General features: G+C 42.7%; 1 protein-coding gene across 3 annotated transcripts in view; it reads right to left on the minus strand.

Annotated features, from left to right (window-relative positions):
- Positions 1 to 542: 542 nt before the first annotated feature.
- ric8b (RIC8 guanine nucleotide exchange factor B) overlaps positions 543 to 27,748 on the minus strand; it is a 42,338-nt gene continuing 15,132 nt past the window's right edge. Inside the window, exons 1-10 of one of the 3 annotated variants that reach the window (XM_046310173.1) lie at positions 26,933 to 27,660; positions 26,168 to 26,215; positions 25,432 to 26,052; positions 20,227 to 20,321; positions 19,419 to 19,569; positions 18,519 to 18,614; positions 13,521 to 13,665; positions 5,350 to 5,494; positions 4,679 to 4,798; positions 543 to 809 (exon numbers count right to left, since the gene is read on the minus strand). In XM_046310173.1, coding sequence (XP_046166129.1) covers positions 707 to 809; positions 4,679 to 4,798; positions 5,350 to 5,494; positions 13,521 to 13,665; positions 18,519 to 18,614; positions 19,419 to 19,569; positions 20,227 to 20,321; positions 25,432 to 26,052; positions 26,168 to 26,215; positions 26,933 to 27,016 — 1,608 coding nt within the window. In that variant the 5' untranslated portion in view covers positions 27,017 to 27,660 and the 3' untranslated portion in view covers positions 543 to 706. Of the gene's footprint in view, positions 810 to 4,678; positions 4,799 to 5,349; positions 5,495 to 13,520; positions 13,666 to 18,518; positions 18,618 to 19,418; positions 19,570 to 20,226; positions 20,322 to 25,431; positions 26,053 to 26,167; positions 26,216 to 26,932; positions 27,661 to 27,748 lie in introns of those variants that run through there. The other 2 variants (XM_046310165.1, XM_046310181.1) reach the window with 2 other exon arrangements.

The raw sequence follows: 27,748 nt of genomic DNA on the forward strand, positions 1-27,748 counted from the left end.
TATCTGGGGCAAATCCAATACAACACATTACTGAGTAACACTCCATATTTTCAAGCAGAGTGGTGGCTGCATCATGTTATGGGTATGTTTGTAATCGTTAAGGACTGGGGAGTTGTTCATGATAAAAAGAAACAGAATGGCACTAAGCACAGGCAAAATCCTAGAGAAAAACTTGGTTCAGTCTGCTTTCCACAATAACCTAAAACACAAGGCCAAATCTACACTGGAGTTGCTTACCAAGAAGACAGTGAATGTTCCTGAGTAGCAGAGTTACAGTTTTGACTTAAAGCTGCTTGAAAATCTATGGCATGACTTGAAAATTGTTTAGTAATGATCAACAACCAATTTGACTGAGCTTGAACCATTTTGAAAAGGATAAATGGGAAAATGTTGCACAATCCAGGTGTGCAAAGCTCTTAGAGACAGCTGTAATTGCTGCCAAAGGTGATTATAACATCTATTGACTCCGGGGTGTGAATACTTATGTAAATTAGATATTTCTGTATTTTCAATAAATTTGCAAAAATGTTAAGAACCTTTATTTCACTTTGTCATTATGAGGTTTTGTGTGTAGCTGGTTGAAAAATAAATTATATTCAATCCATTTTGAATTCAGGCTGTAACAACTAAATGTTGAATAAGTAAAAGGGTATGAATACTTTCTGAGGGCACTGTGTAGGGTGGTCTGATCTGTGTCGTAGTGGCTCTAGTCGGAGTCTGAGCTGTCAGCCGTGGGCTGTCTAAGAGCCTCCTCTAGGGGTGCCAGTGTGCCGTCCCTCCTCACCCCCATTGGTCTGATCAGCTGCTGCCTGTGGAGCACAAAAACAGACACAAACAACATCACAACTGGGTCGTATTCACTAGGCAACAAACTGAAACAGCCCGGGACTACCTGGACGTGTCCAATAAGAAACACTTGTTTTCATTTTCCATTTCAAAATTAATTCGACCCTGGTCTGGAGAACCGTGTTTGACGGTGATTAGAAACCACGGTTGGGCTCAACTTGAATTGAAGGCAGTAATTCAGGAAGTAAACAAAAATTAGAATTCAATAAATGAAAGAAGGTCATTTATTTTCAATGACTTCTCAATAAACTGAAAAGTAGAAGCTATTTCAAAACATTTTACTTTTTAAATTCAAATCACATCCCGAATTTACTATATTCTATTCAAATTGAGCACACCCCGTTAGAAACAAGAATATTACTTTGTGATATTCACAACAGTTTGGAAATCACAGCAGGAGAAAACAAATATTCACCAATAAAGACTAGGGGGAGTGCAGAGGAAAACAAACATGTTACAAACCAGAAGATGTCTCAGTCACTCAAGGTTGAGAAGAGGATGCACCCCAGAAGGATGAAGGATGATTGTCAAGCAGTAGAAGGGCGCATTTGCCGATGTACTGTTAGCTTATGTTTACTTTGCTACCGGTAGAAATGTAGTAAAGTTGGCTAAACATAGTGGTAAGTAGAACTAATATAATGTTTTCTCCAACCAGCATAGGCCTACCAAGCGAAGTTTAGCTAACATTATCCCATTTCAATGTTTTTAAGAGTTTAATCACAAATTGTCTATCTAGCTAATAACTGATCATGTCAATATGGCTTAGTTAACATGCTAACTTTCAGGGGATAAACTAGATGTCTATTTTAGCTTGCCATCTACAGTGGTGCTGACAGTAGTCTTGACTGACAACTACCAGGATGAGGACTTGTCGATGTCAAGGTCTTTCCGAAAGGTCAGATCTCTTATAAAACGAGCTAAATGGCACGTATGCTTAGCTAGCGAGCTCCATGCCAAATGGATAGGCTACCCTCACGTATCTGAAAAATAATTGATCAATTGATGTTTACTGATCATGAAGAGCATTCAGTTACTTGCTGTATAAATGATGGTAGAGATACATGTGGAATAATAGAAAATGCGTAGTTCTGACTGTGCTCTTCAAGAGGTGTTGATATTAAAACCAAACAGTTATAACATTTATTTAAAAATCTCTTAAAAACGGCATGCAGTGGTCAATGGTTTTAGCGGAGCTGGGGGTCTCCTTGCCCCACAGCAGCAAAACCGAACACGCTACACTGTATTGTAACGTTTTATCGATAACAACCTGTAATGGAACCGAACAAGAAGCATATAAAACATTTGTTATTTAAGCAGATGCTTAGTCCCAGTGTATGGATTCAGAAATCTTCCCCTTCAACATTTGACACAATAGTGTACAACGCCCACATGTTTCATTTGGTAGACAAATCTGTTGCTGCCACAATCCACATGCGCTGCTTTGAACCTCAAAACCCTTTGTGTCATGCATTCTACACTTTCTAAAGAGGACCGTTGTTGAGTGGTGGTGGCACTTCTTTTTTTCTTACATCTGGCGCTCAAGAACCCTGGCTGACGACCCGTCTCCCCCTTCATTCACTCAAACACATGTGAACACACACACAAACTCTTATTGTTGGTCATCTCCCCTTCCACGCTCTCCTCTCCTCTGTGGGTCAGTTTAATTACAGGATCAGTGCTCTGTGTAATCTCCTCAAAGCCACACCAGGCCCTCTATCCTAATCCAATTATATCTGCACTGTGTGCCACCAGCTCCCTCTCAGATGTGTTATCACAGAATTAGCCAATCAAAGTCTTAAAACCATGGCTACATTTGCATTCATTTGCACAATTCAAACACAAATTAACATATAACTCCTCATTCCTCTTCATTCCCCCCAAAAAACAGAGTAAAGCTCTGGAGGAGGACTATGATAAAGAAGACTTGGAGGTGAGCCATGTAATATGATTGTGCGGTATGAATACGGCACAAAGGAAATTTGAAGATCTTATCTCATGTCCTTTCAGTGGAAAGCACTAAATCATTTGTTTTATATTTTTTTAAAGATACGTAAGCTGGGGTGAGTTCTGACGACTACGCACAACCCTGTTTCACGGCGCCACATCCTCTATCTAATGTGTAATGAAACCATCAACAATAACCAAGACCAAAAAAATATTAGAAACACTTGCTCTTTCCGTGACATAGACTGACCAGGTGAATGCTATGTTAAATCACCTGTCAAATCCACTTCAATCAATGTAGATGAAGGGGAGGAAACAGGTTAAAGAAGGATTTTTAGTGAGACATTGATTGTGTACTGTATATGGCAGGCTATGGCGGAAAGATGGCAGGTTAACGGTTATGGGGTCAGTGTTGTTGAAAGATACGTTTTTGAGGTTTAGCCTCCTTCAGGACACTTCAGTATCTCCAGACAGAGAGTGCCATTCAGCCAACCACCTGTCCCAAGCCAATCCCAATCACATCAACCAGAGATGGGCTTTATAAAGATATAATAACTTCTAACAGGGTGAAAAACAAGATAATGAGAGAGGAGAAAGAAAAAGAGAAGAGAAAGAAAAAAAACACCCACTCACGGACAACACTCCTACATTGTAGTCCGTTCTACCAATTAATCCCATGGTGCATCCTGTCCTGTTCCCCACTCTGCAGGATCTGAGGACCCAGGCAATCAGATATGGTTTGTGTAGGGGGTCAGTTTCAGAGCATGTGCTAATTGGAGGAGCAGGTAAGCTGCGAGGGGAAGCACATTCTTGCAGGGCCCTGAGCCATCTCCTGAGAGCCCATCGTGGCATGTTGGATAGGAAAGGCAGCAGCTGGGGACTGTGGTTGCAGCAGCTGGTGACTGTGGTTGCATCACAAATGGCACCCTATTCCCTATATAGTCCCAGCTCTGGTGAAAAGTACTGCACTATGTAGGGAATAGGGTGCCATTTGGGATAAAAACCTGTGTCATCACCCTCTCCCTTTCGCCATGTCTACTTGACACTGACCGACACAGCAGAATAGAGAGCTGGAGGGATACAGGAGGAGGAGGATCTGGCTTCAGAGGAAAGGAATCAACCTCTTGTAGACGGGCACACGCGTCTCATTACGACTCAACCCCCTCTCTGTGGCTGAACAATGACAACGTCAGCTTTTCTTGTGTCTGTAAACATAGTCACCCCTCCACCCCAAAACCAATGCCTCTTCTTTCTAATTGTGCCTATGTCTCAGTCCTACTCCCCTGTCAGTTAGTGTACAATGTTTGGCTCGTGGGCTGAATGAAGAGAAAGGTGAATAAAGGGAAGTAGACATGTTATTAAAAACCCTGACATAAAGTACCACATAAAGGAGTAGAAAGGAGCCGAGGGCTTCCGACCCCACTGTGTGGGCCAATTAGGACGCTAATTAATGGCGTTCTGGTAATGATGCAGCAGCGGCACGCCAACAGCAGCAGCTTCCATTGACTCCAGCTGAATGCAGCGGCAGCCGAGGTGGTATGGCCGGGGCCTAATTGAGCACCGGGGCTAACGGCAGGAGATTCTTCGTCAAATGAACTGGTTGGCAGGGAGCGCGCTCAGTGTCACTCAGCCTCGCATCCACATCATTCTCTGAGTAGCGCTAGGTTCTGCTTGCTAAGGAAAGGCCAGTATGAATGAAGACAGCAGACGTTCAGGTTCAGGGGGACAAATAATAAGCCATAGGGAATCATTCAAACAGGATACAAAGCTATATAATTCAGAAAGGTTAATAATCTGGCATTGAGGGTTACAATGAATAGAAACACTGCTGGCAAACACAGTTGTTGTTGCATTCATACATGATGAGGCTGTGTGGTGGTTGGTTTACCTTGACAACTTGTCAAACATGTTGACCAATTTCTGGGCCTCGTACTCTTTCTGCTCCTCAGTCATGTCTTCGATGGGGTTAGGCATGGGCTCCTCCACGTGACCCGTGATGGGGTTGATGCTGAGACAGACAGAGATAGGACAGACATAATGTGTGTAACATTTATTTAACTAGGGAAGTCAGTTAAGAACAAATTCTTATTTACAATGACAGCCTAATAATGATGGTGAAAATGACCCAATGCTTGACTGTCCTGAATGTTTGGCTAGAACGCAGGGCTGTTAAATTCTGGAAGGCCAAAACACTTCTGTTTTTTGTTAATACCTGGTAGATAATGGCACTCACCTGGTGTCCCAGGTCTGAATAAGTCCCTTGTCCCAGGTCTGAATTAAGTCCCTTTTAAGAAGGAGAGGGTGAAAGCCAGAAGTGTTTCGGCACTCCAGAACCAACATCGAACAGCCCTGGCCACTAGAGTGGCACTTAAGTGGTGTCACGTAAAAGTGATTGATTGAAACACCTCTTGGCCCAATGGATTCTGTTGTAGTTAAATAAATGTTGTGGCACTCCCATGATACACCTAAAGCCAACACAACATTTAATCCAAACATTTAGTCATTCAAAGCAAGGCATGTGTGTCTATGGTCATGTATTCAAAGCTTCTGCCTACTCACAAAGGTTTAGCCGATTTGTACTCTTCGGTGTCCGAGTCTTCGTCGTCTGAGTACAGAGTCTCTCCTCGCCCCCCTGCCAGCAGGCCTCGAGCCACCAGGAGTCCTGCTGCATTACCATACCCAGTGTACTTCAACAGGTGGTCCACTGGAGGATTAGAGGGGGAGAAATCAGTACAACACCATGGACAACTGTACTTTATGTAGGGATGGGGGTTTGAAATCATTTCACTATTCGAATAGTGTCATACATTTTTGTTGGATATTCAAAAAACCGCTTAAAGACAGACATAACAAGGATCATTTTGGTATTTGATTTAGATTTTAGACCCCTTGAAGTATATAAAAATAGAGTTTCAAACATTTTACTTGGCCTTACTGACATTAGCCCATAGAAACACATTCACTACATGGAACAACAGAACAAAATTCCTTTTGATTTTTTTGGGTTGGACTGAAGTCTGTGGATTCAGACCCCTCACCTTTTTCCATTTTTTTTGCCTTACAGCCTTATTCTAAAACAGATTAAATAAATAAAAATTCCCCTCAATTTTTTGCCAGTTAAAACAAATATATATTTTTTTAAATACTGTATTTATATAAGTATTCAGATCCTTTGCAATGAGACTCGAAATTGAGCTCAGGTGCATCCTGTTTCCATTGATTATCCTTGATGTTTCTACAACTTGATTGGAGTCCACCTGTGGTAAATTCAATTGATTGGACATAATTTGGAAAGGCACACAACTTTTTACAGAAGGTCCCACAGTTGCTGGTTTTGCTCTGGCGAGCAGTAAGCCACGAGGTTGAAGGACTTGTACATAGTGCTCCAGGACAGGAAAGTGTCGAGGCACAGATGTGGGGAAGCGTACAAAAACCTTTATGCAGCATTCAAGGTCCCCAAGAACACAGTGGCCTCCATCATTCTTAAATGGAAGAAGTTTAGAAACACCAAGACTTCCTAGAGCTGGCCGCCCGGCCAAACTGAGCAATCAGCAGAGAAGGGCCTTAGTCAGGGAGGTGACCAAGAACCCAATGATCACTGACAGAGCTTCAGAGTTCTTCTGTGGAGATGGGAGAACCTTCCAGAAGGACAGAAATCTCTGCAACCCGCCACCAAATGAGGCCTTTATGGTAGCGGCCAGATGGAAGCCACTTTCAGTAAAAGGCACGACAGACCACTTGGAGTTTGCCAAAAGGCACCTAAAGGACTCTCGGACCACGAGAAAAAATATTCTCTGGTCTGATGAAACCAAGATTGAACTCTTTGGCCTGAATGCCAAGCATCACTCTGGAGGAAACTTGGCACCATCCCTATCATCCCTAAGGTGAAGCATAGTGGTGGCATCATCATCATATTGTAGGGATGTTTTTCAGCATCAGGGACTGGGATACTAGTCAGGAACGAGAAAAGATGAACAGAGTAAAGTACAGAGAGAGATCCTTGATGAAAACCTGCTCCAGAGCACTCAGGACCTCAGACTGGGGCAAAGGTTCACATTCCAATAGGAAAATGACCCTAAGCACACAGCCAAGACAACACAGGAGTGGCTTCTGGACAAGTCTCTGAATGTCCTTGAGTGGCCCTGCCAGAGTCCGGACTTGAATCTGATCAAACATCTCTGGAAAGACCTGAACTAGCTGTGCAGTGACAATCCCCATCCAACCTGACAGAGCTTGAGAGGATCTGCAGAGAAGAACGGGAGACACTCCCCAAATATAGGTGTGCCAAGCTTGTAGTGTCATACCCAAGAAGACTCAAGGCTGAAATCACTGCCAAAGGGGCTTCAACAAAAAGTAAAGGATCTGAATACATATGCAAATGTGATATTTCAGTTTTGATTTTGAATACATTTGCAAAAAAAATAGAAAAATCTGTTTTTGCTTTGTCATTATGGGATATTGTGTGTAGATTGAGCTGGGGGGGAAAACAATCGAATCCATTTTAGAATAAGGCTGTAACATAACAAAATGTGGAAAAAATCAAAGGGTCTGAATACTTTCTGAATTGCCTGTACATCTGAGAGATAAGAAAGATCAGGAAAAATGTTATTAATTATAGTTTGTTTTGTTACATGTCTGTAACCCCTTATTTCTGGCACTAAACAGTCTCCACAGTATCAGTCAAATGTTAGAACACCTACTCATTCAAGGGTTTTTCTTTATTTTTACATTGTAGAATAATGTTGAAGACATTAAAACAATTAAAAAAACACATATGGAATAATGTAGTAACCAAAAAATATTGGATTAGATTTGAGATTATTCAAAGTAGCCACTCGTTGCCTTGATGACAGCTTTGCACACTCTTGGCATTCTCTCAACCAGCTTCACCTGGAACACTTTCCCAACAGTTTTGAAGGAGTTCCCATATATGCTGAGCACTTGTTGGCTGCTTTTCCTTTACTCTGCAGTCCAACTCATCCCAAACCATCTCAATTGGGTTGAGGTCGGGTGATTGTGGAGGTCAGGTCATCTGATACAGCACTCCATCCCTCTCCTTCTTGGTCAAATAGCCCTTATTGGGTCCCTGTTGAAAATCAAATGAGAGTGGGACTAAGCACAAACCAGATGGAATGGCATCTTGCTGCAGAATGCTGTGGTAGCAATGCTGGTTAAGTGTGAATTGAATTCTAAATAAATCACAGACAATGTCACCAGCAAAGCACCTCTACACAATCACTCCTCCTTGCTTCACGGTGGGAACCACACATGGAGATCATCCATTCACCTACTCTGTGTCTCACAAAGAGACAGCGGTTCCAACCAAAAATCTACCATTTTGACTCCAGACCAAAAGGACAGATTTCCACCGGTCTAATGTCCATTGCTCGTGTTTCTTGAGCCAAGCAAGTCACTTCTTCTTATTGATGTCCTTTAGTAGTGGTTTCTTTGCAGCAATTCGACCATAAAGGCCTGATTCACACAGTCTCCTCTGAACAGTTGATGTTGAGAAGTGTCTGTTACTTGAACTCTGTAAAGCATTTATTTGGGCTGCAATTGCTGAGGCTGGACACTCTAATGAACTTATCCTCTGCAGCAGAGGTAACTCTGGGTCTTCCTTTCCTGTGGCGGTCCTCAAGAGAGCCAGTTTCATCATAGCACTTGATGGTTTTTGCAACTGCACTTGAAGAAACACAAAGTTCTTGAAATTTTCTGTATTGACTGACCTTCATGTCTTAAAGTAATGATGGACTGTCATTTCTCTGCTTATTTGTGCACGACCGGCTCAAAATGGGTTAATTTGATTTTTTATTTATTTTTACATTGGATAAAAGTAGAGACTCAGAGCTACAAAATGGTATATCATACAGAGAGTCGACCGATTAATCGGAATGGCCAATTAATTAAGTTTTCATAACAATCAGAAATCTGTATTTTTGGACACCGATTTTGCCAATTTGTCTTTTTCTTTTACACCTTTATTTAACTAGGCAAGTCAGTTAAGAACACAATCCTATTTTCAATGACGGCCTAGGAACAGTGGGTCAAACTGCCTTGTTCAGGGGCAGAACGACAGATTTTTACTATGTCAGCTCTGGGATTCAATCTTGCAACATTACGGTTAACTAGTCCAACGCTCTAACCACCTGCCTCTCATTGCACTCCACGAGGAGCCTGCCTGTTACGCAAATGCAGTAGAAACCAAGGTAAGTTGCTAGCTAGCATTAAACATCATAATCACTAGTTAAACTAGTAATATCATCAACCATGTGTAGTTATCTAGCGTGTCCTGCATTGCATATAATCGATGCAACGCTGGGGGATGATTTAACAAAAGCGCATTTGCGAATAAAGCACAATCGTTGCACAACTGTACCTAACCATAAACACCAATGCCTTTCTTAAAATCAATACACAGATGTATATTTTTTTAAACCTGCATATTTAGCTAAAATAAATCCAGGTTAGTAGGCCATATTGACCAGATGAAATTGTGTCACTTCTCTTGCGTTCATTGCACGCAGTCAGGGTATATGCAACAGTTTGGGCCGCATGGCTCATTGCGAACTAATTTGCCAGACTTTTACGTAATTATGACATAACATTGAAGGTTGTACAATGTAACAAGAATATTTAGACTTATAGATGCCACCCGTTAGATAAAATACTGAACGGTTCCGTATTTCACTGAAATAAAAACGTTTTGTTTTCTAAATTATAGTTCCCGGAATAGACCATATTAATGACCAAACGCTCATATTTCTGTGTGTTATTATGTTATAATTAAGTCTATGATTTGATATTTGATAGAGCAGTCTGACTGAGCGATGGTAGGCAGCAGCAGGCTTGTAAGCATTCATTCAAACAGCACTTTCGTGCGTTTTGACAGCAGCTCTTCGCAAGCACAGCACTCTTTATGACTTCAAGCCTATCAGCCTAATGGCTGGTGTAACCGATGTCAAATGGCTAGCTAGTTAGCGGGGTGCGCGCTAATAGCGTTTCAAACGTCACTCGCTCTGAGACTTGGACTAGTTATTCCCCTGGCTTTGTGGAGTGATGCGTAACGCTGCTTCGAGTGTGGCTGTTGTCGATGTGTTCCTGGTTCGAGCCCAGGTAGGCGCGAGGAGAGGGACAGAAGCTATACTGTTACACTGGCAATACTAAAGTGCCTATAAGGACATCCAATAGTCAAAGGTATATGAAATACAAATGGTATAGAGAGAAATAATCCTATAAATACTATATTAAATACAACCTAAAACCTCTTACCTTGGAATATTGAAGTCTCATGTTAAAAGGAACCACCAACTTTCATATGTTCTCATGTTCTGAGCAAGGAACTCATGGCACATATTGCACTTTTACTTCTCCAACACTTTGTTTTTGCATTATTTAAACCAAATTGAACATGTTTCATAATTTATTTGAGGCTAAATGGATTTTATTGATGTATTATATTAAGCTGGTTCTGTAGCTCATTTGGTAGAGCATGTCGCTATTACAAACAAAAAATTAATGGGTTCGATCCCTTTGGACCACCCATACGTAGAATGTATGCACACATGACTGTAAGTCTTGGATAAAAGCGTCTGCTAAATGGCATATATTATTATTATTATATTATAAGCTAAAATAAGTGTTCATTCAGTATTGTTGTAATTGTCATTATTACAAATAAAAAATTAATCGGTATCGGCTTTTCTTTGGTCCTCCAATAATCGGTATCAGCGTTGAAAAATCATAATCGGTCGACCTCTAATCATACACTACAGTTGAGGAACAATGGGAAAGTTATTCTGCTTTGAAAGTTGATTAACTTTTAAATTCACTTTTGAGAAAATGGCCTTTGAATGTTTTGGTCCTACTATTGGAGAACGCTTCTTTGTCTACACCCATTTAGCATCGTTCACACCCTCTTAAGCTTTTCCCCCACTCATCTCTTTAAGGGTGGATCAACAGCAGTCATGTACTAACATCTAAGTGAGAGAGAACAGCAGTCAAGCATGGTTAGGCCAGAGTGTTGGTGACTAAACTGTGCTGTCAGTTACTTCCAGACATCTAAGTGAGAGAGAACAGCTCACTGAACATTATTCACCCTAGCAGAGCTGGTTAGGCTGTTTTCATGTTATCCAGAGCACTGGTGACCGTCACTGTGCTGCTGGCAACAATTTAACTACACTTTTTTGCTGATGTTTACTGACAATGGCCAATTTCAATGGGTGTTGAGCATTTGTAAATTCATCAGATATTCAGCACTCTCTGCCACACTCAGACTAGTGCTCTGAAATTGGAGTAGATGGCCAGACTGAATTTACGAACACACCCAAAATAGTTACTTGCATAGTGAAGTCTTTTATTAAGATGTGTAGCTAGAAAGCTAGCTTGGTAAACAATGAACCATAATCCCTACTCATGACGTTATTACCCTGCATGAATCTGCAGGTAGCTAACCAACCAGGTTCAATGTTAGCTAGCTAACATTAGTCTATAGCTAGCTAAGTAAATGGCTCTGAGATATGAATAATAAGGTCATACACATAACATTAGCTCGCTATCTAGCCAGCCAGCTAACATTACATAGCTAGCTAAGTAAACAATGAACCCAAATCGCAACTCATGGCGTCACTACCCTGCATGAATCTGTAGGTAGCTAACCAACCAGGTTCAATGTTAGCTAGCTAACATTAGGCTATAGCTAGCCAGAAAAATGTCTGCTAAAATTAGAAACGTGTAATGTCTGAAAAAGTAGCTAGCTAGACTATCTTATCATTCATGGTTGGACACGTCTCCTGTCAGATGCCATCGTTGCCCTTCGTTTTAAGATGTAATCCTGAGACAGGCATTGTCTCCATCTCCTTAGCTATCATACTCAAATTCCACTGACTTCAGTCCTCCAGAAAGTGGTGAGCAACACTTATGCAGTTTTAATACAAGATACATGTTTTTTTTAAAAGCCGTGTTAGACAGGATTACCTAAACATACTGACCAGCTCAAATAGATAAAAGCATGCTATATGGCAGACCAATCCAAACACATCTCTCGGCATGTCCAGCCCACTCATCTCAGCCAATCATGGCTAGTGGGAAGGTTGCTCACTTTTTCTTTGGCTAAACCAACTAGGCTCGTAAATTAACAATTGTATTAGTATTTACAGATGGCATACGTGTTTGTTATTAAGGCATATGAAAGTTCACAAGTTCGAAAAGGCATTTAAAGCAAAAAAGAAAATGCATTTTGATAAAATATATTTTTTTTAACGTTCAAACAACCCTCCTGTTAAATAGTGACCCACGACATATACATAGTTTCCTGAAACGGATCACATTTGAGCTGTTCTTGCCATAATATGGACTTGGTCTTTTACCAAATAGTTATATCTTCTGTATACACCCCTACCTTGTCACAACACAACTGATTGGTTCAAATGGATTAAGGAAAGAAATTCCACAAATTAACAAGGCACATCTGTTAATTGAAATGCATTCCAGGTGACTACCTTATGAAGCTGCTTGAATGAATGTCAAGAGTGTGCAAAGCTGTCAAAGGCAAAGGGTGGCTACTTTGAACAATCTCAAATATATTTGGATTTGTTTAACACTTTTTTGGTTACTACATGATTCCATGTGATATTTCATAGTTTTGATGTCTTCACTATTATTCTACAATGTAGAAAATAGTAAAAATAAAGAAAACCCTTTAATGAGTAAGTGTGTCCAAACTTTTGACTGGTACTGTATACTTCCATTAATTCTTTTCAACTGGTACCAGGGGACATTCAGATGAGGCCTGTAGGCGTCCTAGAGCATAACAACTGACATGTACGTCTCACCTTCCCATAGAGTCATCATAATAGTTTATAGGCCAAACCGTTCGGACCCTACATACAATTTTGTGAGAAGACCAATTTGTGGGATGTCCATGGTCTGACAGACACCGCATCAGATATAAAAACAAAACATCTCTAGCTTAAACTGACAGATTTGCATTTTTTTTCATGCTAATTATATTTCCGCAGGGGCAGAGACATCAAACTTGGGGGGTGAAGAAGATATTTTTAGCTAGCCAGCCAGCTATTGCTAGCCAGGATAGGCAGCTATAGCTAGCCAGCCAACTATTGCTAGCCAGGATAGCCAGCTATAGCTAGCCAGCCAGCCAGCTATTGCTAGCCAGGATAGCCAGCTATAGCTAGCCAGGATAGCCAGCTATAGCTAGCCAGGATAGCCAGCTATCGCTAGCCAGGATAGCCAACTATCGCTAGCCAGGATAATTGAGGCCACATGCTGCACTTTCTCCGCCACCCCATTCAGTTAAAACAACAGTTGGTTAATTGTTGTAGCCTACTCCTTCTCATTTTTGCTAAACTTTTAATTCCGTTATTTTATTCCATCATGCATTGCATTAAGTGAACAGTCACTCCACTTGCTACGCATTAAGCATCTTTGCCGCTTTGATTGGCCAACATAAACAACAAGCTACACATTTACGGTGTGCAAGTCATAAAACTATAAATTATTCATTTTAAAATATCATGGTATATCCCTGTATGTAACATGAATATTTTAATTTAGAAAAAACATTTTCAGTGTTAAAATAGGTAAATCATAATTATATATTCTTTATTCTGCAAAAATGAACACACACAAGTATTCGAATACTAACGTCCGTTCGGCTATTCGAATAACCGTGCACATCCCTATCATACAGACTTCCCAGTGTCTCTCTCTCTCACCACTCTCTTTGCAGAGGACGAAGAGGAACTCTGCAGCGCTCTGCTTCACGCCCATGTCCACGTGGGTCATGAGGCGCACCAGCTTGTTCCTAACGGTGGACCCTATCTCCGGCCTGACCTTGACCTCCTTCAGCGGGGGCAGCACCTGGAGACAAATACAGCCAACGGGTGCAGAGCCACAGTGAAAATTAACACTGTAGTATACTAGACTAGTGAACTGAGTCATCAGGCCAGCTAATGATCCATCTGCCACTGCTGGAGGATATGTTAGAAGAAAAGTAATCTAGACAGATTTTATAAGGTATGTTGTAAAATATGTGAAATAAATACACAGAACAAAAATATAAATGCAACAATTTCACTGAGCTACAGTTCATATAAGGATATCAATTAATTGAAATAAATTCATTAGGCCCTAATCTATGGATTTCACATGACTGGGAATACAGATATGCATCTGTTGGTCACATATACCTTTAAAAAAAGGTAGGGACATGGATCAGGAAACCAGTCAGTATCTGGTGTGACCAACATTTGCCTCATGCAGCGCGACACATCTCTTTCGCATAAAGTTGATCAGTCTGTTGATTGTGGCCCATGGAATGTTGTCACGTTTCTCTTCAAAGGCTGTGCGAAGTTGCTGGATATTGGAGGGAACTGGAACACGATGTCATACACGTCGATCCAGAGCATCCCAAACAGGCTCAATGGGTGATATGTCTGATGAATATGCAGACCATGGAAGAACTAGGACATTTACAGTTTCCAGGAATTATGTACAGATCCTTGTGACATGGGGCTGTGCATTATCATACTGAAATACTGTATGAGGTGATGGCAGTAGATGAATGGCATGACAATGGCCTCAGGATCTTGTATCGCTGTGGATTCAATTTGCCATTGATAAAATGCAATTGTGTTAGTTGTCCATAGCTTATGCCTGCCCGTACTATATAACCCCACCTCCACCATAGGGCGCTCTCTGTTCACAATATTGATATCAGCAAACAGCTCGCCCACATGACACCAAACACACCGTCTACCATCTGCCCGGTACAGTTGAAAACGGGATTCATCCAAGAAAAGCACACTTCACCAGCATGCCAGTGGCCATTGAATGTGAGCATTTGTTGCCCACTGTAGTCAGTTACGATGCCAAACTACAGTCAGGTCAAGACCCTGGTGAGGACGACGAGCAGACAGATGAGCTTCCCTGAGACAGTTTCTGAAAGTTTGTGCAGAAATGATTCGGTTGTGCAAACCCACTTTTTAATCAGCTGTCCGGGTGGCTGGTCTCAGACGATCCCGCAGGTGAAGAATCCGGATGTGGAGGTCCTGGCCTGGCTTGGTTATACGAGGTCTGCGGATGTGAGGTTGGACGTACTGCCAAATTCTATAAAACCGCTATTCCCAAACTGGGGTATGCGCAATGCCGTCGGGGGTATGCCAAATAAAAATGTGATTCACATTTTAAAATAGTCCATTTAGATTTTCCAATGGGCCTATACATTTAAGTGATGTTTTTTTTTTCTCGAGCAGCCACGTTTCACTGCCAAAAATAAAATGAAACCATATAGTGTTCAGCGAAACAACAATGTCAAATACAGGTAGCCTAGTCAAATAATTAACATCCAATCACAGTAACAGTTACTCTCTTGCAGGAAATCCCCTAACTGTAAGTATGTAGCCAAACGGAGCTGCTGCTCATTCCGTTTGCTCGAGAATAGAGAAAAGAAGTAAGGCCCACGTCCATAGAGCCACATACCAGCTCTACTGGTAGTACTGCTACTACCAGCAGTACTACACCTGTCGACGACACAAGTTGTTCTGCTTCCACGAGCACATCCAATGCTAGCATCAGTAATTCTACATTTGTTGCTAGCCCAGCTAGCATGGACACTGACAGTTGTGAATTTGATGCAGCTGAAGAGCTACTGCCCCCTTACCCGGGAAAGCACCAAACAGACAGAGACGTTGGACCATCGAAGAGGCGCAAATATGATGAGAACTACATTGATTTGGGGTTCACTTATATTGGGAGTAGTGCCTTGCCTCAGCCACAGTGTGTTATATGTGCAAAAGTACTATCTCACAACTCAATGACACCTTCACTCTTGCACAGACATTTAGAAGCAAAACATGTCAATTTGAAAAATAAGCCACGAGTTTGAGCGAGAATTAAGACGACTATCGAGTAGTAAGACATGTGTAAAAGCAACACATATCATTAATAAGAAGGGGCTAGAAGCATCGTTTTGGTTAGCTACTGAGTTGCTATGACAGGCAAGCCCCATACTATTGTGAAGGACTTAATTCTTCCTGCTGCCGCAAATATGGCTGGGACAATGCTGGGGGAAAAGGCAAAAAAAAACCTATACAGACAATGACTTCATCAAACAACACTGTTTCACAGCACATCAGTGACATGACAGGAGATGGTTTGAAACAATTACTGTTTTGCATCCAAGCCAGTGAATTCTATGCGTTACAGCTGGATGAGTCAACAGACGTGGCGGGCCTGGCACGGCTCCTGGTACAGTTGAAGTCGGAAGTTTACATACACCTTAGCCAAATACATTTAAGCTCAGTTTTTCCACAATTCCTGACATTTAATCCTAAAAATTCCCTGTCTTAGGTCAGTTAGGATCACCACTTTATTTTAAGAATGTGAAATGTCAGAATAATAGTAGAGAATGATTTATTTCAGCTTTTATTTCTTTCATCACATTCCCAGTGGGTCAGAAGTTTACACACACTCAATTAGTATTTGGTAGCATTGCCTTTGAATTGTTTAACTTGGGCCAAACATTTTGGGTAGCCTTCCACAATAAGTTGGGTGAATTTTGTCCCATTCCTCCTGACAGAGCTGGTGTAACTGAGTCAGGTTTGTAGGTCTCCTTGCTCCAGCTTCAACTTCCTGACTGATGTCTTGAGATGTTGCTTCAATATATCCACATAATTGTCTGTATTGTGAAGTGCACCAGTTCCTCCTGCAGCAAAGCTCCCCCACAACATGATGCTGCCACCCCTGTGCTTCAAGGTTGGGATGGTGTTCTGCAGCTTGCAAGTCTCCCCCTTTTTCCTCAAAACATAACGATGGTCATTATGGCCAAACAGTTCTATTTTTATTTCATCAGACCAGAGGACATTTCTCCAAAAAGTACAATCTTTGTCCCCATGTGCAGTTGCAAACCGTACTCTGGATTTTTATGGCGGTTTTGGAACAGTGGCTTCTTCCTTGCTGATTGGCCTTTCAGGTTATGTCGATATAGGACTCATTTTACTGTGGAAAAAGATACTTTTGTACCCGTTCCCTCCAGAATCTTCACAAGGTCCTTTGCTGTTGTTCTGGGATTGATTTGCACTTTTTGCACCAACGTACGTTCATCTCTAGGAGACAGAACGTGTCTCCTTCCTGAGCGGTATGACGGCTGCATGGTCCTATGGTGTTTATACTTGCGTTCTATTGTTTGTACAGATGAACGTGGTACCTTCAGGCGTTTGGAAATTGCTACCAAGGATGAACCTGACTTGTGGAGGTCTACAATTTCTTTTCTGAGGTCTTGGCTGATTTCTTTTGATTTTCCCATGATGTCAAGCAAAGAGGCACTGAGTTTGAAGGTAGGCCTTGAAATACATCCACAGGTACACCTCCAATTGACTCAAATGATGTCAATTAGCCTATCAGAAGCTTTTAAAGCCATGACATTTTCTGAAATGTTCCAAGGCACAGTCAACTTAGTGTATGTAAACTTCTGACCCACTGGAATTGTGATACAGTGAATTATAAGTGAAATAATCTGTCTGTAAACAATTGTTGGAAAAAGTACTTGTGTCATGCACAAAGTAGATGTTCTTACAGACTTGCCAAAACTATAGTTTGTTAACAAGAAATATGTGGAGTGGTAGAAAAACTTGTTTTAATGACTCCAACCTAAGTGTGTGTAAACTTCCGACTTCAACTGTACCTATGTGAGAGTGGATTCTCAGCCCTCACTAGCATGAAAACTAAATACAGGCACAGACTGTGTGTGGAAAATTATTTAAGGCTGAGACTCTCTCCAGTACAACATTGCAGAGTTATGTGCACCCTTTCAAGTACACCCTTCTTTTTAACCTGTAGTGAGTTATTCTCAATTTCTGATGAACAAATAAGGTTTTATATATAAGACGGCTAAATAAAGAGCAAAATTATTGATTATTATTATTTGTGCCCTGGTCCTTCAAGAGCTCCTTGTCACTTCCCACGAGCCGGGTTGTGACAAAAAATTCACACTCATTCTTATGTTTTATAAAGGTATCGTGTGTGTGTGTGTGTGCAGACTTACAATGATGGCAATAAAAAAACATTTGAGAGTGCGATGGAGGTTGTATGTTTGAAGGGGTACGGGACTATAAAAAGTTTGGGAACCACTGCTATAAAACAACGTTGGAGGCGGCTTATGGATGGTAGAGAAATGACATTACATTCTCTGGCAACAGCTCTGTTGGGACATTCCTTCAGTCACCATGCCAATTGCACACTCCCTCAACTTTAGACATCTATGGCATTGAGTTGTGTGACTAAAGTGCACATTTTAGCGTGTCCTTTTATTGCCCTCAGCACAAGGTGCACCTGTGTAATGATCATGCTGTTTCTTGATAGCTTCTTGATATGCTACACCTGTCAGGTGGATGGATTATCTTGACAAAGGAGAGGTAATCAATAACAGGCATGTACACAAATTTGTGCAAAATATCTGAGAGAAATATGCTTTTTGTGTGTATGGAACATTTCTGGGATCTTTTATTTCAGCTCATGAAACATGGAACCAACACTTTACATGTTGCATTTAGATTTTTGTTCTGTATATATGTATTTCACACTGATTAAGTAGTTTCACTAATTTTGAAGATCTTAATTTTGCATCACTTTTTATGTATAAGAACAGGATAGATTAGAACATGCCCTTAAAGTGTATGTTCAAGCTCAAGCCCCCTCTAGCTCCAGCCCACTACCTGTGTCTTGATGTATCTGCGGATCTCCCTGTGGTACCTGGAACCCTCGGTCAGCAGGCTGAGCACTGGGGTCAGCCCCTCTTTGTAGTTGGCACCCTGCTTGGAATGAGACACACATGAGGCGAGTGACGACAGGCATGCCCACAGAGGCACTGTAGCAGTTGGTTTGTGGATCATTAGCAAGATAACTATTCAGGAATGTATTAGTAATTCAATGTCTATGTTGTGTGGACAGCTTCTAATAGGATGGCCAGGATTGACACATTTCATTGGCTTGTTCGTTACTACATAAACAGCCATATGAATTTCTGAATGGCCTCTAACAGTTAGATAGTCAGTTCCTTAAATGGCGGGTGAGAAGTCACTGGTGGACTGCATCATTGAGGTTAATTCTACTTTGGCTTGAAACATTGTTTTATTTAACTTGTTGGTCAAGAGGAAATGCAAAAGTGTTGGCATGGTTTGTAATAGCAGCCACGGAGATCAAGCAATCAGTTTGAAGAAAGATGCAGAATCGGCAAGTCTTGGTTTGTAGATAAGTGATTCTGTGCAGTCCAATATCTCAAACACACACAATGGGGTGAATCCTAACTTCCACTGAAGTCAAATTTTCACTTACATGTGCATTGATATCAGCGAGAGACGTTTAAGTTATTTAACAGACGCTCTTTTCCAGAGCGGCTTACAGGAGCAATTAGGGTTAAGTGATTTGCACAAGGGCACAGACAGATATTTTACCAAGTCAGCTTGGGAATTTGAACCAACAACCTTTCGGTTACTGGCCCAATGATCTTAACCGCCAGGCTACCTGCCGCCTCAGTGAAAATGTAAGTCACTTTAAGTAAACATTTGACTTAAGTGGAAGGATTCGCTTAATGTCTCTGGTCCACTAGTTCTTACCTTGTCTATCCTCTTCTCCATAAAGTCCAGTAGCACCTGCACAGCGTCCATGTTCTTCCCGCTGTACTCCTCCTGGCCCCCCTGGACCGGCAAGTCAATCAGCACATCCAGACATGACACTGGAAGGTTACTCAGCAGGTTGATGGCATGGCTGGAGGAGAAGAAGGAAGACATGAGGAAAAAGAAGGAGAAAGGACAGTGGTTAAGTCATTGGTTATAGCATGTATGAAGGATTAACACATAATAAATATGGTTTCGTTCTTAAGAATAGGCTACATGCATGTCATTGTTTTCTACCAATCATGAGACTTTTTAAAGACTACTTGTCTGTTAAAAGCACTTTCATCTAGCATGAAGATACGTTGGGTAGTTATCCCTCTTATTGTTGTGTTTGCGTCAAGACCACAAGGCATTCCATCAGTCTAAACAGACAAGGACCTAAGGTCAACTTTGGATTTAGGACAATGGGCTAACCCCGTGACCAGAGGGACACAACAACATAATCCATAGGACCACAGGGAGCAATATCAATCACTTTTACATGACACATTCTTTACATTCTCGCATGTCCTTCAAAAGAAAGCTTTGTAGTTAATTTGCATCAATGAGATGTCCAGAAAAGACATACTGTCGTATGACTTCTAAAAACAGTCTTGGCTTAAAGTTTGAACTTTCTCATGAGCTGGATGCTGTCACTGAGTGATTATTGGATGGTGATTAATTAGCATAAACCAAACGATAAATGTGTACTTTCAGGATGCAGTTTTGCCCTGTTGTGTGGAGAGCAGTGAGGAGAAGGGTTGCCAACCTGTGTGCTTCCTCTGTTTTGTCCTCTGCCTGAGTCTTAAGCATCAATAGATGGCGCATGATGGCGGTGACAAGGCGGAGCTGGTGGTCACCACCCTATCAAATGAAGGATGGAAATCAAATTTTATTGGTCACATACACATATTTAGCAGACGTTAATGCGGGTGAAGCAAAATGCTTGTGTTCCTCGCTCCAACAGTGCAGTAGTATCTAACAATTCACAAAAATACACAAATCTAAAAGTAAAAGAATGGAATTAAGAAATATATAAATATTAGGACGAGCAATGTCGGAGTGGCATTGACTAAATACAGTAGAATAGAATGCAGTATCAAATCAAAGTTTATTTGCCCAGTGCGCAGAATACAAGATTTCACCTTACAGTGAAATGCTTACTTACAGACTCTAACCAATAGTGCAAAAAAAGGTATTTGGTGAACAATAGGTAAGTAAAGAAATAAAATGAGTAAAAATACAGGCTATATACAGTAGTGAGGCTATAAAAGTTGTGAGGCTACAAACAGACACCGGTTAGGCAGAATGATTGAGGTAATATGTACATGAATGTATAGTTAAAGTGACTACGCATATATGATAAACAGAGAGTAGCAGGTTAGGGGGAGGGGGGGGTGAGTAAAGCAGTTTGTAAAAATTATTAAAGTGGCCAGTGATTAATTGTCTATGTACACTGCTCAAAAAAATAAAGGGAACACTTAAACAACACAATGTAACTCCAAGTCAATCACACTTCTGTGAAATCAAATGGTCCACTTAGGAAGCAACACTGATTGACAATAAATTTCACATGCTGCTGTGCAAATGGAATAGACAACAGGTGGAAATTATAGGCAATTAGCAAGACACCCCCAATAAAGGAGTGGTTCTGCAGGTGGTGACCACAGACCACTTCTCAGTTCCTATGCTTCCTGGCTGATGTTTTGGTCACTTTTGAATGCTGGCGGTGCTTTCACTCTAGTGGTAGCATGAGACAGAGTCTACAACCCACACACGTGGCTCAGGTAGTGCAGCTCATCCAGGATGGCACATCAATGCGAGCTGTGGCAAGAAGGTTTGCTGTGTCTGTCAGCGTAGTGTCCAGAGCATGGAGGCATGGAGGCGCTACCAGGAGACAGGCCAGTACATCAGGAGACATGGAGGAGGCCGTAGGAGGGCAACAACCCAGCAGCAGGACCGCTACCTCTGCCTTTGTGCAAGGAGGAGCAGGAGGAGCACTGCCAGAGCCCTGCAAAATGACCTCCAGCAGGCCACAAATGTGCATGTGTCTGCTCAAACGGTCAAAAACAGACACCATGAGGGTGGTATGAGGGCCCGACGTCCACAGGTGGGGGACGTTTGGCATTTGCCAGAGAACACCAAGATTGGCAAATTCACCACTGGCGCACTGTGCTCTTCACAGATGGAAGCAGGTTCACACTGAGAACATGTGACAGACGTGACAGAGTCTGGAGACGCCATGGAGAACGTTCTGCTGCCTGCAACATCCTCCAACATGACCAGTTTGGCGGTGGGTCAGTCATGGTGTGGGGTGGCATTTCTTTGGGGTGCCGCACAGCCCACTATGTGCTCGCCAGAGGTAGCCTGACTGCCATTAGGTACCGAGAGGAGATCCCCAGACGCCTTGTGAGACCATATGATAATTTGTGTGATTTTGTTCAACATTCAACTATGTAAAGAAAAAAAGTATTTAATAAGAATATTTCATTCATTCAGATCTAGGATGTGTTATTTTAGTGTTCCCTTTATTTTTTTGAGCAGTGTATATAGGGCAGTAGCCTATAAAGGTTGAGCAGCCGGGTGGTACCCAGCTAGTGATGGCTATTTAACAGTTTGATGGCCTTGACATAAAGGCTGTTTTCCAGTCTCTCGGCCCCAGCTTTGATGCACCTTCTGAATGATAGCAGGGTGAACAGGCTGTGGATCGGGTGGTTGATGTCCTTGATGATTGATGATTAAACCCCTACAACTCATCCAGAACGCCGCAGCCCGTCTAGTGTTCAACCTTCCCAAGTTCTCTCACGTCACCCCGCTCCTCCGCTCTCTCCACTGGCTTCCAGTTGAAGCTCGCATCCGCTACAAGACCATGGTGCTTGCCTACGGAGCTGTGAGGGGAACGGCACCTCAGTACCTCCAGGCTCTGATCAGGCCCTACACCCAAATAAGGGCACTGCGTTCATCCACCTCTGGCCTGCTCGTCTCCCTACCACTGAGGAAGTACAGTTCCCGCTCAGCCCAGTCAAAACTGTTCGCTGCTCTGGCTCCCCAATGGTGGAACAAACTCCCTCACGACGCCAGGACAGCGGAGTCAATCACCACCTTCCGGAGACACCTGAAACCCCACCTCTTTAAGGAATACTTAGGATAGGATAAAGTAATCCTTCTCACCCTCCCTCCCCCCCCTTAAAATATTTAGATGCACTATTGTAAAGTGGCTGTTCCACTGGATGTCATAAGGTGAATGCACCAATTTGTAAGTCGCTCTGGATAAGAGCGTCTGCTAAATGACTTAAATGTAAATGTAAATGATCTTTTTGGCATTCCTGTGACGTTGGGTGCTGTAGGTCCTGGAGTGCAGGCAGTGTGCCCCCAGTGATGCGTTCGGTAGACCGTACCACCCTCTGGAGAGCCCTGCAGTTGCGGGTAGTGCAGTTGCCGTACCAGGTGGTGAAACAGCCCAACAGGATACTCCCAATTGTGCATCTGTAAAAGTTTCTGAGGGTCTTAGTAGCCAAGCCAAATTTACTCAGCCTCCTGAGGTTAAAGAGGCGCCTTCTTCACCACATTGTCTGTGTGGGTGGACCATTTCAGATTGTCAGTGATGTGTATGCCGAGGAACTTGAAGCTTTCCACCTTCTCCACTGCGGTCATGTCGATGTGGATAGGGGAGTGCTCCCTCTGCTGTTTCCTGAACTCCACCATCAGCTCATTCGTTTTGTTGACGTTGAGAGAGAGGTTATTTTCCTGGCCCCACTTTGCCAGCTCCCTCACCTCCTACCTGTAGACTGTCTTGCCATTGTTGGTAACCAGGCCTACTACTGTTGTGTCGTCTACAAACTTGATGATTGAGTTGGAGGCGTGCCTGGCCACACAGTCATGGGTGAACAGGGAGTACAAGAGGGGGCTGAGCACGCACACTTGTGGGGCCCCTGTGTTGAGGATCAGCAAAGTGAAGGTGTTGTTTCCTACCTTCGCCGCCTGGGAGAGGCCCGTCAGGAAGTCCAGGACCCAGTTACACAGGGCGGGGTTCAGACCCAGGGCCTCGAGCTTAATGATGAGCTTGGAGGGTACTATGATGTTGAAGGGTGAGCTATAGTTAATGAACAGCATTCTGATATAGGTATTCCTCTTGTCCAGATGGGATAAGGCAGTGTGCAGTGCAATGGCAATTGCATCGTCTGTGGATCTATTGGGGCGGTAAGCAAATTGAAGTGGGTCTAGGGTGTCAGGTTAGGTAGATAGGTGATATGATCCTTGACTAGCCTCTCAAAGCACATCATGATGACAGAAGTGAGTGCCTTGGGGCGATAGTCATTTAGTTCAGTCACCTTTGCTTTCTTGGGTGGAGGAACAATGGTGGACATCTTGAAGCAAGTGGAGACAGCAGACTGGGATAGGGAGAGATCGAATATGTCCGTAAACACACCAGCCAGCTGGTCTGCGCATGCTCTGCGGACGCGGCTAGGGATGCCGTCTGGGCCGGCAGCCTTTGCCAGGGTTAACACGCTTAAATGTCTGACATTGGCCACGTACAACAGACTGATCCTTATGGAAGCATTTCATTGCTAGGCAGGTAGGGGTAAGAAGGATGAAATTAGCTATGGATGAACCGGAAAGGGGAGGAGGTCATGTAAAAAAGAAAACATAGGAAGATATTGGTCATAGGGGCGGCAGGGTAGCCTAGTGGTTAGAGCGTTGGACTAGTAACCAAAAGGTTGCAAGTTCGAATCCCCGAGCTGACAAGGTACAGACCTGTCGTTCTGCCCCTGAACAGGCAGTTAACCCACTGTTCCTAGGCCGTCATTGAAAATAAGAATTTGTTCTTAACTGACTTGCCTACTAAAAAATATTTTAAAAAATAAATAAAGGTAAAATAGCTCATAACCTGTAACATTTACTATGCCAATACAGGGGTAAAATGTTGTTGTTTTTTAAATAAAAAAACATTAACAGAGTGAGAGAGAGAAAGGAGAAAGGGAGGGACTGTAACTATGGAGAGATTGAGGAAAAATTAGAGGAATTAGGGATTTCCAGACGTGGAAGTCAGACCTAAGAGCTGTGAGTCACTGAGCACAGGCTTTCCATTCCATGCAAATGACCATGTGGGATTGACTCATGAGATGAACAAAGGGCTTTTCTGATCAACGCCGCAGATTATCCATTATATTGACCATATACTCAAGTGGCCGCTTTGACAATGAAAAGAAATGGAAGTTAGTCGGGAGGCAAGATCAGGTGGGGCCATTCTAGCCAATGAGAGGGCAGATACGCGTGTGAACAACAGGTACACATTTTTTTCTCAATGTTGCCGGGATGTCACGTGTTCCTACTTATATCAGTACACTCGTAACAACCAAGGCGTTACAAGATTTATATTCGATTAATAAGCCATACGATTATTTCACTAACTCCCCCTGGCTAATCAAGAAAGCTGTAAAGGTGCCAAAGGAGCTTAAGCGAGGTCAGATAGCTGATAAACCTCTTATTGCTGCACAGGCTTAGTTAGGGCTTTCTATTTAAGGGATGTCACTGAATAAAGACAAGTGTCTTGCTGTAAAACTATCTGTAAATAATATCCTTCAACCCAAGCATGCAAAGTTTGGTGACTTCAATGCTGAATTCAAAATATGCAAGGAGATGTGTCCATCCACAGCCAGTGAGATGCAAAGAATTTATGTTTATGCAGCAACTCTAAATGCTGTGTGATGCTGTGAAACTATAGGCTGTGCTCATGGCTGCAGCGTCTAGCCCTCTTTGAGCTCTGAATAATAACAATAATAAATGCCATTTAGCAGATGCTTTTATCCAAAGCGACTTATAGTCGTGTGCATACCTTCAACTGAGCCATACAGGACCATGTGACTGCCATGTTACAAGTACAGCGTACATATCCTCTTTAAAAATGAAAAAAAAAACTCCAAAAGGAGAACAACATTCTGTAACAGACAGAGGGTGTAACAGTGTAACTCACCTCATCACTAGTGTCAGACAGCGTAAGGTTGAACAAGGCTTTCAGTGCCTCCATGGCCCTCTCGTTGTCTTCAGCAGGGATAGGCAAGGCCTGGAGGCCTGGATGGGCCACCTCGTAGGGGCCCACCCAGCGTAGGTCCAGGGTACGCTCCAGCACCTCTGTGAGGAGGCCCACGGCATGCAGCTCTCTCTGGAGCCCCCCCCGGACGTCTGGCCGCAGAGCCGAGAGCAGGAAGAGCAGGCGCAGGGAGAACAGGCCCACCTCGTGACACCCGGCACGGGCGGCGTGCAGGCGGGCACACAGACCACGTGCCAGCTGCACGTCGGCACCCACCTGCTGTGCCGCCACGCTGTTAAACACCACGTTACACAGGCACTTAAGGGCCTCCACCACCACCCTCTCTTCCTCCTCTGTCTGGGCATCCTCTTGCAGACTGTCACCTCCCTCCTCTCCCGCCTGCAGCCGAGCCAGCCCGGCCAGGACCAGCATGCCCTCCCGGGTGCCCACAGGGCCCAGAACCCGCTTGTCCCTGGACAGGATGCGAAGGGTCTCCAGGCAGGTGCTCTGGCAGCAGGACCCAACCTGCCTCCCCAGCACAGTCAGCAGACCCTGACACAGCCTCTGCACAGTGAGAGAAGGTTGGTTCATCATAAAACACACAGGGGGCAGAAGCATTATCTAGGCTATAAGTAAAAGTGAAGCACCAGACAAGGCAGAGTGTTTACTGTTTACTTACACTTCGTAGGTCCTCCTCTTTTGGGTCAAAGGTGAATGTGCGACTATTCTGAAAAAGACAGTATACATTAGTCTTGCTGAAACTCCGTGTTCCCAGCAGTTCTCCTTCGCTGTGTACCATGTGAGTTACGTCAGCAAGGTTAAGTACTAATGAGAGAAAAGTCAAATGCATATGCTAAATGTGCTTTGTCAACTTCATCTGTGCATGATTCTCAGAAATGTTATCTAGAAGTAATTTGTTTCTATGATACAGTAAATAGCTTGTGCAGACAGATAGGATATGCGAGTGTGATGCAAAGTATATCGCCATTTGGCTCTAGATTATCAGTGACAGCGGCTAACGACGTTAGCTAGCAAACTTACCTAGCTAGCTAGCTCAAGTTACAGCAGGAAGTGCAGCAATAGCTATCACCAAATGGGAGCTAGCTAGAATTGTTCATTATATACGCATGCTGTCATTGTATGCTTAGCTAGCTACAGTACATGATTAGAAAGTTATACCATACAATGTTTGGCCACAACACTAGCTAACGTTAGCTAGCTAGCAACCCAGCTAGCCAGGATGAAAATATGCTTCCTACAACACAGCAATAGGTTTTAAATTCGTTGATTCCTTTCAAAATGAAAGGGGAAATGCAAGTTCTAGATAGACATAGTTTCAGTACTAATTTTAGCAGCTATGATTATGTAAACTTTTTTAGATGGCTGGCGAGCCAGCTAATAACTTTGTTTTGGTTGACGTCAAATCGAGGAGAATTACACCCACCTCTACGTTGTACTGGTGCAAAAGCCTTTTAATTTCCTCTTCATTGTTAGTCTCGAGCTTTGACAAGATACTGTTTAAATCCATTCTTAAAATATTTCGATGACAATTCAAGAATTGTAACGTTATAGAGTACGTTTCTGAATAATTTGCAGCACCCTATTTTTTTATTCGTCTGACATTCAGTTACATACAGAAGGCTACATACACCCTTCTTCCTTGTTTCAACTTTCACCGGTTAACGTCACGATCTCATCGAAACCGTGCGAGCACAGCGTGCAAGGTCGGTGATCCGCCTATAGTCCCCCACAGTGGACTCGTTATAATACCTATACAACCTAGCATTCAAACAGAATTGGTTCCAATCGTCTTTCCAACATAATTTTTTCCCCACATACTTTATTTGAATTATTTGTAAAATGCATTATATGTTTAGTGTGGGCTTACCTTGGCGTTACGTTTTGCTAACCGTTTAATTCTCTCTCAGACAAGGTAAGGTTTACCAATATATATACGCCTCAATTTACTCTTAAAAATCCAAAATGCTAATTTGCAACAGAGAAAACCTCAGCAAGACTACAAATGCCAGCAGGAAGCTCCTGCGCTTCATATTGTATTTTATTTAACTAGGTAAGTCAGTTAAGAACTAATTCTTATTTACAATGACGCCTACCAAAAGGTATTACAAATAAAATTATAGGACAAAACACACATCACAAGGAGACACCACAACACTACATAAAGAGAGACCTAAGACAACAACATAGCATGGCAGCAACACATGACAACATAGCATGGTAGCAACACCACATGACAACA

This window comes from Oncorhynchus gorbuscha, linkage group LG02 (genome assembly GCF_021184085.1).
Source record: "Oncorhynchus gorbuscha isolate QuinsamMale2020 ecotype Even-year linkage group LG02, OgorEven_v1.0, whole genome shotgun sequence".
NCBI classification, from domain to species: Eukaryota; Metazoa; Chordata; class Actinopteri; order Salmoniformes; family Salmonidae; genus Oncorhynchus; species Oncorhynchus gorbuscha.